This window comes from Spinacia oleracea, chromosome 4 (assembly GCF_020520425.1).
Source record: "Spinacia oleracea cultivar Varoflay chromosome 4, BTI_SOV_V1, whole genome shotgun sequence".
Taxonomy (NCBI): Eukaryota; Viridiplantae; Streptophyta; class Magnoliopsida; order Caryophyllales; family Amaranthaceae; genus Spinacia; species Spinacia oleracea.
This window is the reverse complement of record NC_079490.1, coordinates 6629038-6639619: the sequence shown is the minus strand read 5'-3', so window position 1 is coordinate 6639619 and position 10582 is coordinate 6629038. Positions and strand designations below refer to the sequence as shown.

The following is a 10582-nucleotide window of genomic DNA, read 5'->3' as shown; positions in this document are numbered from 1 at the left end:
ATGGCCTTATTTTTGGAAGAAGTGAATTATTCCTTGGCCCATTCCGGATATGACCCATATGACATAAAGCACGTAGGCATATACGGCCCAACACTTATCAAACTCTAATCGCAAACAATTCATGAACGTGATAACCCTTGATTTTTTATTTTTGACTGAATAAGCCTCGATCTTAATTTTACTTCATCTAATAAAAAAAAACCCAAATATTATCCGAAAAATATATCCACATCTTTATTTTTCTTTGGATTTTTTTTATATTCTTTTTTCCAATGTTTTAGTAATTAATATCTCAATCCTCAACCAAATAAAAAAAAGGAAAATATTCTCCAAAAATAATTTTAACTCACTGGAAAACGCGTTTTTCCAAAAAAAAATTGTAAAATAAATAATTCATATACTTCTATTTCAAAAAATAATTCATCGCCGACTTAAAAAGATTTTCCTTAACCGACATAAACACAAAGGTTTTATAAAAGTATAATACGAAGTAATAGAGGAATTTGCTAACGTACGAAAATTTGCAAAAGAAAGGTCCCACCATAAATCCAATGGAGTGTCAATGAAGGGGCGATTGATTTTAATTAGTAGCAAGAAACCCAATTTTTCTATTCCTCCAAGAAAAAAAGGTAAACCCCTTCAATTAATTACGGTTTACTCCTCTAATTTTTACTTTTCACTGTTCTTGATTTTCTTCAATTTCTTTGAACTTTTAGCCAATTGTTCTTGTTTTTCAACGTTATTGATTGTTGAATTACTCTGTTGGAGTGTTGAATTGTGGGTTTTCTTGTGGAAATTTGGTAACTTGTTCAGAAAGATTTGTACTTTTTACTATTTTTTGTCAGGATATGGCTGAATTGAGTCAAATTATTTTAAAGATTTCAACTTTTAGGGTTTCATCAAATTATTTTAAAGATTTTGACATTAGGGTTTTGTCAAATTATTTTAAAGATTTCGACTTTTAGGGTTTTCTTTATTTTTCTATTCGAATTATTATAATTAAAGAGTTGATAGAATTACTTACTCGCAAAGATTTAACTTTTAGTATAAAAATTACTTACTCGCAAAGATTTAACTTTTAGTATAAAAATTACCCTTTTCGATACTTTTTTTTTCGCTTAGTTCGGTTATCATTGTAAGTTTGTTATCCCATCATTTTTCTTAGAGATTTTTCCCTAGTGAAGTTGTTACAACTTCTTATTGTTCTAGTTTTTGTTTGGATTATTTTTTAATGAAAAAGTGAATAGAACTGGTAAATGTCTCAATATAATGTATTCTCGTGTCTAAAACGCGGCAATAAAATTCAATCGTGTATAGTGGCATAGTTTGGGTTTATCAATTATCATAATAAATTTTATCCCAACAAGGGGTAAAAAACTGAATTATCTTTTTGTTAGTGAATTTTCCTTGGTGAAGTTGTTGTAACCTGTTAATTTGTTCTGCATCAGGTACTTTAGTTTGCTGATATGGTAGAAGGGAAAGGTTGTGTGCTAGCCTTGCAATATATTTCGAAACTCGAAAATCGAAAACTGACTAGTAGTAATGAGTTGAAGAAGGAAGAATTATGGGTGTCACCTCGAAAATTGACTAGTAGTAATGAGTTGAAGAAGGAAGAATTATGGGTGTCACCTAAATATGAAAATGCAAGAGAAGCTTCAAATGCACATACTACTACTGATGATTTATGTTCAGGAGTTTCAGACTCAATTCCTGTACATAATGAGATTGCATCAAATAATTGCTTGGAAATCAGCAGTAGCAATAATCCTGATAATCAAATAAGTACTGGTGATGTAACATCAGAAAGTTCAGCAAACTCATGCACAGAATTTGGAGATTTTGGTACTTCCCAAATTACTCAGGAAATTCCTAAACCTGTTACCACCACCAAAAGGGGTTTAAAGATCAGATTCAGGATTCGTTCTGATGATGAACAAAGGGTTACTGAACAAGAAACATTGCCTACAAAACGCGTAGGGAAAAGCTTGAATAAAGATTTGACCTCATTTGTTACAGGAGAAAAGAGGAAAAGGGGGTTAGAAAATGGTGGTAAGAGAAATGATAGTTTACACAAATTGCTTTTCAAGAAAAATGGGGTTCCAGATGGTACTTATTTGGCTTACTGTTTGAAAGGAGAGAAAATTTTAGAGGGTTACAAACAAGGGACTGGTATTGTATGTAGTCATTGCGACACTGAGATTAGTCCTTCACAGTTTGAAGCTCATGCAGGAATGGCTGTCAGAAAAAAACCATATCAACACATTCATGATGCCAATGGAGTTACCCTCCATGACATTGCCCTTGCCCTAGCCCTAGCCCTAAACGATGAACAACATCAGACCAAAAGGAAGAAGAACAATAGTAGTGACATCAGATTAACAGATGCTAAAACTGATTGTGTTGATTCTTTGAGGAGTAATCATAATAAGCCAATTATAATCAAACAGAGAACATCTAAGAAATCTGAAGTTGATTATGGTGGCACCTGTGTTCTATGTTTGGCACATGATTTCAGTGTCAAAGTATTCAATGATAGAACTGTTATAATATGTGATCAGTGTGAAAAGGAGTATCATGTTGGTTGTTTGAGAGAAGGTGGACATTGTGATCTGAAAGAAGTTCCTAAGACGAAATGGTTCTGCTGTAATGACTGTGACAGAGTTTCCGTTGCTCTGAAGGAACGTGTTACCAGGGGGTCAGAGGTGATTCCATCTTCAGAAACAAGTAAAATCATCCGGAAACTTCTAAAGAAAAAATCCCGTGTTGTTGCTGATAATGATGTACAGTTTCGTATACTGCACGGGAAATACTCCCTTCCTGAACATCAGCCATTACTGTCTAGGGCGGTTTCTCTGTTTCGTGACTGTTTTAGTCCTATAACTACACTCACTGGCCGTGATCTAATTACTATGATGGTTCATGGAAGAAGTATTTCTGGTCAGGATTTTGGAGGAATGTATTGTGTGTTTTTGACAGTTAAATCAGTTGTTGTTTCAGTTGGTCTTGTTAGAATTCTGGGTAGTCAAGTAGCTGAGCTTCCACTTGTAGCTACAAGAAAGAAATGTCAAGGAAAAGGCTACTTTCAAGCCTTATTCTCGCGTATTGAGGAGTTATTAAGGTTCTTGAAGGTGGAGAAATTAGTTCTTCCAGCAGCAGAAAACGCGATATCTATGTGGGTAGATAAATTTGGTTTCAGAGATATGAGCAGTGAAAATTTGCTGAAGTATACCAGATTTTTTCAGTTGACAGAATTTAGTGGAACAGTGATGTTGGAGAAACAAGTTGAGCAACAACAGATGGATTGTTCGGAACCTTTCTCTGATTCCCGGATTTCTGAAAACCTAAAACTGGAAGATATGATGATATGTGAGGAAATCGAGGAATTAAAGAAGAACGAAAAGGACTTGATAAACCAGACCATGCTGAAATTTTGATGCAGTTATTTTTTTCAGGGATGACTGAATTTGTACAGGATCGACTTTTTGTACGTAGTATAATGTTAGGTAAATTAGTTTTTAATTTTATTGAGGGGTAAAACTAAAACGCGAGTTTTACCCCAAGACTGTACAAAGATCAGGAATTTGGAAGGTAATAAAGATGTTATTTAATTACACTTGCAAATTACTGTTGGATTGAAAAAGTTTCATATTGCTTCTGAAATCATTTGTAAAAACAAACACAGAACTCTTTTATTGATACACTTACCAATCTTAATGATGCGAAAACATGTGCCAAAGTCCATGATCAGTGTACTCTCATTTCTGACAAAAGAAATCGAATGGCATCTTTGGAGAAGAATACTCCATAGAAAGTATTCTTTTAGCTGCAATCGCGTTAGCTGCTTCTGTATAATGGATTCCATCCCAACTTATAAACTGGGATCCATTGTTACAAGCTTGAGAACCATAATTACCACAAGTCATCTGTATATTATAATTATACGGTGGCCCACCAGCTCCACAACAAGCCATTAATGGACTTGAAAATCCTGCATAATTTCATAATTTTACAGTAATCATCAGTTTATCAGTATCAAATCTTATTTTCAACATTATTCCTTGCTTCTTGAATAAATTACTTACCGTATTTCATACCATTGCTTATTAAATCGTATTTGATGGAGTATATGTCAACATGGACAATCGTAGCATCTGGTAACTCAGATTTCATTGCTTGGCACAAATGCAGAAGTGCTGTATTAAACAATTGTGCAGCAGAGTTGTAACTTGAGATGCATTTTGAGGTATCGAGATCTCCCTCCTTGTGTTGAACTAACCAGAGTTTTTGAGGTAAACAACCTAATGGCCCGGTGTTGTGAATCCAAAACTTTCTTCCACCTTGATCATACAATCCCTATACAAACATCAAAGCAACAAACTATACTTAGCAAGGTGCGTGAAAGAATGCAGGAAGAGTAGAGAATCACCCTTAATCTGATGGAAATTAGGCTCTATTCTGTTCGACTTATTCTGACTCATTTCAGGCAAAATAAGTTCAGATAAGTGCAGTTAAGTCAAGTTAAGATAATTTCAGAAAAAATAAGTTTATTTTCATACATTTTCACACACAAATAAGCTTATTTCAGACAAAATAAGGTTTTCTCATTTAAATAAGTTCAGATAAGTTTAGATAAGTGAAGTTCAGATAAGTTCAAACAAAATAAGTCGAATAGAACTAGATTCACCTTAACAGCTTTCTTGATTTCTTCGATAACCACAGGAATTGTTCTGACAACTTCTGCATATGAAAGGTTTTTGGAGAATGAATCAGCAAGGTCATTTTGTCCAATATCTATCATGTAGAGTGCATTTCGGAACCCTTCTTCGTTAATGTATCCTCTAGTCCCTGTTATATTTAGTGATTACATCAAAACATCCAGTCACACTTAGTACTCCGTTAGTCATTAGTATGCTAAAATGAAATAAGAGAACCACTGTCAACAACAACCTATAGCTGCACGTTCAAGGGATCGGCCTCTGAAGTGAATAAACTGCATAACCTGAACGTTTAAGGCGAATGGCTTATATTCTGGGTGTGTTGAGGATCCTACCACTGCAAAATTCGCACCATTTCGGAAATCTGAACCCAATGATTCCAGATATGGGCTCAAAAATCTGGTATTCAGACTTTGGCCTGCATCAAAAGAGTCATGTTAGGAGTTCAGTTCAGTTCAGCTCAAAAGAACATGGCCTAATATTGACATGGTGAAGCTAATGTTCTCACAGTTCATAAGTTTTTGCTCCTGTTTTTTTTAATGAAAAGTACTAACCGACATACATGATGCATTATATAGAAGATCTGAGGACAGAGATTTGGTTATTTGTGAGTGACAGTAGATCCGATCCACCAGGCATATCAGTACAAAAAATCAGAACTACAGATTAAGTACATGGGAGACAGCGATCTGATCTTGTCCTTGGTCATTTGCACCCAGAAAAAATCCTATCCTTGTCCAAAATTACAAATTATTATATTGTGGCATCAGAAAAACAATGTTTTTCATCTCAGAAGTTTGTTACTTGTTACTATATATTCTGGAGAGTGAGCTACATCAACTATTCGAGTGTACACGAGGAATTACTTTATACAACGGAGTATTTGAGTTCACAAAGGAATTAACATCAGTGGCGGATTTTGAACCGTTTAACTAAGGGGCCAATGGAAGAATGAAGCAATATAGTCTGAACCGGCTAGCTAGGGGTGTCGATAGAAGAATTAAGCAATATAGTATGAGATTCACTCAATTATACTGAAATTTTAGGGGGAAACGGAACTAAAAATACACTACAAAATTTTCCGCAGGGGGGCTGACCCCCTCACGCCATCACTAAGATACGCCACTAAGTAACATTATACTTCGTGCTAGTAAAGAGTCTATTCTAGCATGATCAATACCTCTAGGTTTCGAGTAACATGCTCGAGAAACGTTATTGGTTAAACTAGTTAACATCTACTATCCCGAGATGGTAATTTTTTTTTGTGATTACCAAATCAAAACTGCAATTACAAAGGGTTACCAATGAGAATTTTCTCTTTTAAACTCGGTCTAATAAAAGGTCATGGTTTGATTACGCCACACTTATTTTAGCAGAAATATAGAGTGACACAATGTTTACCCAAATTATGCAGATCTTGGGTACAAAATTTAGAGCCATATTTGGATCTACCATGCTAAAAAAAAAATCAATAGGTTAAATACAATAGAACATGATGTACACAGAATTTAGATAACAATCAGACAAGATTGCATTTAGACAGATGGTGGGGGACCTCGTGACATCAAACTGGGAAAAGGTGCAACTTTCTCTCATTCAAATTTTGAATAACTTGCTTACAAAATCTCATGCCAAATCTAACTAGAAAATTTAAAATTGGCAAAATTCTAATTCAAGTGTACATAGTGCTGCTGTTGGTAAATTTTTTTTTTTGAAATTTCAACATCTTACCAATACAAACTCTTTGGATCAATATGTCATCAAAATTTGTTTATTTTTAGCTTGTATAGTTAATAATTTTATACTTCCTCCGTTCATAAATACTCGCAACGTTTGTCACTTTCACGCATACGGCATATCAATGCACAATTTAGATCGTCAGTATCTTAAATTCTCTCCAAGCAAAAATTATAAAAAGTTTGATATTTTGAAAATACGTATTGAGACGAATATAATAAGATCCCACATTATTATGTTTTATTTGACATATAAATCACCAACAATAATCAAAGTTGAATATGTGAATACCGTAAAAATATCAAACGGGCGAGTATTTATGAACAGAGGAAGTAAAACTTATCAGGGATCTGAATTCAAATGGCCTTGGTAGAAAATTCAACCCCTGCACTTTACAAGGATCAACTAGGAGTTCCTTGTATCTAAAAAAAAAATTGTTGTGAGTTTGTGACCATCTGATTATTTTACTATTTTGTTGTAAAAATACTACTCCGTAATTAGTAAAAATATTACCCGTGATTTGTAAGGCATTCGCACCTAATCATAATACGTGCAAATGTAAGCAATAGGCTATTAGGCTCTTCCCCAACCAAGATAGTTTTAATCAAGTGTCAAAATCGGTTCAATTTTATACCAAATGTTGAAAGAAATGGATAACATAATTATGAAAAGAAACGTAATTAGTTCTGAAATTAGCTTCTTTTGGCGTAATTAGATAATAAACTACCAAAAAGTTTGATAAAACTATAGGAAATGAATAATGATTTATCGTGTATATTCAAATTATTCAACTACATACGTTACATGATACGGAGTACAAACTTTTGACACGACGACGCACCGAAAATACAACCACGGAGTATATTTATTAGGCATATTACTCACTTCTTTTCTTTTTACTTAAAACACTTTAATTTTCACACTATTGTCTTTTCGAGTTAATTTCAGTGATTAGGAAATTTTTCCAATCAAATGACATTTTCGTAAATAATTGATGCTTTTATTACGAAAATGCCATTAAATGTGGATTAAAGTACAACGACATCAAATATGGGCTACATGTACGGTCATTATTTTATTTTTATAATGCACTAACAACTATATAATATACAGTCAACAACTCGTAATATACAATAAGCTTCTACTAATGAACTATAAATATACAGTCAATCACTAACCAATAAACAATATTGCATTTTAATAATTCATCATCAATCATAAAATATACAATCAACAATAAATGGTAGACAATCAACACCTAACATTATACCACCTGCAATATTCAAGCAAAATATTTACAAAAATGCCATTTGATTGAATTTTTTTTCCAATCATTGAAATTAACTCGGAATTTCTCCTATTCAGTATTCACATAACCTACCACCTTTGTTATCTTCGATGATTTATACTGAAGGGAAAACACATGTATGTAAAATTTTGTTAAATTGATCTTAAACGTATACTTTTCGAATGTCAAATTTTATAATTTTTACTTATTGATAATTAAAAATATTACTATGTTGTATTGACATGCGTGAAATTAATACGAAATGCAAGACGGACGGAGTGATGAGTAACTTAAAATAAGAAAAAGCAAACTTACAAAGAAAATCAAGAATAAGTCGGCCGTCGGAAAGGCGGCCGGAAGGCCGGCCAAAGAAAGAGCGTCCATTTGGAGGATTGAGCGAATAACCAAGTCCGGCAAAGAGTCCACCGGTGTCGGCGTTAGAATCCCCGAAGCTAAAAATGACAGGAGGTCTATGACACCCACCAATTGCCACACCAAAATTGCATCCCATTACTGCTAATGCTACCATTAATGACAGTGAAACACACTTCATTTCTAACATCTTACTATAATTAATTAATTAGTAAGTACCCTAAATTTGTAGGGGGTGTTTGATTTTCAGAAGCTTGATTTTCCAGAACTTAAAGTGAAGTTTAACTGGAAGAATTAAAGAGGGTGGTCTACTGGACTACTGCTCTGTTTGTTTGTTTGTTTGTTTAGATGGGGTTTTGTAATTAATGTGTCGTTAATGGTGGATTTGGTGTCGGTTTACGGATTTGTGTGGGTCCTACAGAAATGTCGGCGATTTCAGGATTTGGGAACTGGGAATTTACTTACTGAAACTCGAAGAGGGAGAGTGGAAAGAGACAAATAAATGGATACAGAAGGGAGGAAGAGGATGAAGAAGCGCCAAACGGCTAAAATAGGAATGAGTGAATTATACTTCGTACTCCGTCTATTTTACAGTATCAGACCGGATGTCACGTACTTAATTATCGCTTAATAATAATATGACAGCTAGATAAAAGGCAGGTGATATGGCTTGTAATTTGACAGTTGAATAATTTAACTTAATTATCGTTTAATAACATGACAGCTAGATAAAAAGTGAGTGATATGGCTTGTGATTTGACAGTTGAGTAATTTAGTAACTTTTTGACTGTTTTAATTTGTATTATGAACATCGGGTAACTTTTTGACGGTTTTAATTTGTATTATGAACATCGGGTGAAATGTGTCATGTTGTTATATCTAAGTTTTGCTGCCCGAAATCGTTTTAATATGAGAAAATTGTATGGACGTCAACTAGTTTAGTTGACACCTAACACTTGAGATCGAATCCCGTCATAATATTTGTCGTCTTGCCACTTTGTGCTCTTCCAAAAAAAATGAAAATTTGTACTCCCTCCGTCCTTTAATACTCGACATATTTTGACTTTTTGCACTCTCATGTAATTGACCCTATTTTATTTCTAGTATATGAAAACAAATGTTAGTATATAATATATTGTTGGCTTCATCTTAATATATATTTTCAAAATATTAATATTTTTATAAGTTTTTATAATATGCAATTAAAAATACGGTTTTTTCATGAAATACCCTCGAGGTTTCGCGTAATGCACCAAATACACCCGCGTGTTTCAAAATACATAATATACCCCTATTTAAACTTATTTGCACTAAATATCCCTGAACTTAACGGAAGTCTAACGCCGTTAGTGATTAACCCCAAATCTGTTAATTAAACCTAATTAATTAAAAAATTAACTCCTAATTAACTAATTAGCCCCCAATTAACTAATTAACTTCATCTCCTTGCTTCTCTTCCTCCTCCTTCCCACCATCACTCAATTCAACACCACCATTCTCCAGCATCCCAACCCGACACCACTACCCCAACCGGCGGCACCACTACCGACCTCCCACCACCACCACTACCGAACTTCCACGCCCATCTCCACCTACCTGGGGAACCGCAGCAGAGGCAGCGACGGTGGTGGTTCGACTCGCTCATTTCTACCCACAACCGCCACCACCCTTAATCAAAAGTCCCCCGTAAACCCCGCCGGCAAACCAACCTACGCTACTTCATGTGGGCCCAAGCATGGTGGATCGGCTCGCTCATTTCTACCCTCAACGCCCAATCTGAAGACCCAGAAACCCTAACCCCTAATTGATCAAACCCTAACCTTCATCTTCTCTTCTCTTTCCCCATACTATTAATGGGATTATGGAAAAACAAAATTGGTGTTTGGGATGATTTGTGATGATGTGCGATGATTAAGCACAAATAATGGGATTATGGAAAAACAAAATTTGTGTTCCCGGCGGTACTTTGAAGGCGGTTGAATTTGGGATGTTCTAATTTTATTTTGGTTTGTTCTTGTAAATTGGTGTTGTGTGGTTTCATATTAGAATTGGGTTTGATTTGTTATCTGATTTCTTGTAATGTATCCCTTCCCCTCTCATTCGTTCAAGCCAATTCCATGGTAGTTAACCATGGATGTCCTTTAATCGAAGCCCAGATCCTCCACCATTGTCGTAGTAAAGCTCACAACTCCCTCCACTACTAGCAGCAACTGCGTTCGACTTCGACGAAGCCCACACGTAATTTAGTGTTAATGGTGATGGGGTAAAGGTGGAGAGATGAAAAATGAGATACTTCGTGGAGAGTTAACAGAATTGGGTTGGGTTGTGGAGGCATGGGTTCATGAATAGGGAGCAAGAATAGGGGACGGTGAGGTGCGTCGGCGGCTCTGACATGTCAAGCGAGGGAGCCGGAGTATGCCGACGTGACGCAAGGGCCAGCGAAGGTGTTTGCAGGTACGGTGGTTATGGT

The 10582-nt window shown here is 35.1% G+C and overlaps 2 protein-coding genes across 2 annotated transcripts; one reads left to right on the top strand and one right to left on the bottom strand.

Annotated features, from left to right (window-relative positions):
• Window positions 1-498: 498 nt before the first annotated feature.
• On the top strand, window positions 499-3605 carry LOC110792803 (increased DNA methylation 1-like). Its single transcript, XM_021997626.2, has 2 exons — window positions 499-629; window positions 1449-3605. Exon 2 carries the CDS (start codon window positions 1467-1469, stop codon window positions 3432-3434), a length of 1968 nt encoding a protein of 655 aa, XP_021853318.2. The 5' UTR covers window positions 499-629; window positions 1449-1466; the 3' UTR covers window positions 3435-3605.
• Window positions 3606-3627: 22 nt separating this feature from the next.
• On the bottom strand, window positions 3628-8673 carry LOC110792804 (GDSL esterase/lipase At1g09390). Its single transcript, XM_021997627.2, has 5 exons — window positions 8056-8673; window positions 4948-5133; window positions 4685-4845; window positions 4083-4353; window positions 3628-3988 (listed from the first exon to the last, which is right to left on the bottom strand). The coding sequence occupies exons 1-5, from the start codon at window positions 8300-8302 to the stop codon at window positions 3756-3758; spliced, it is 1098 nt and encodes a 365-aa protein (XP_021853319.1). The 5' UTR covers window positions 8303-8673; the 3' UTR covers window positions 3628-3755.
• Window positions 8674-10582: the final 1909 nt, after the last annotated feature.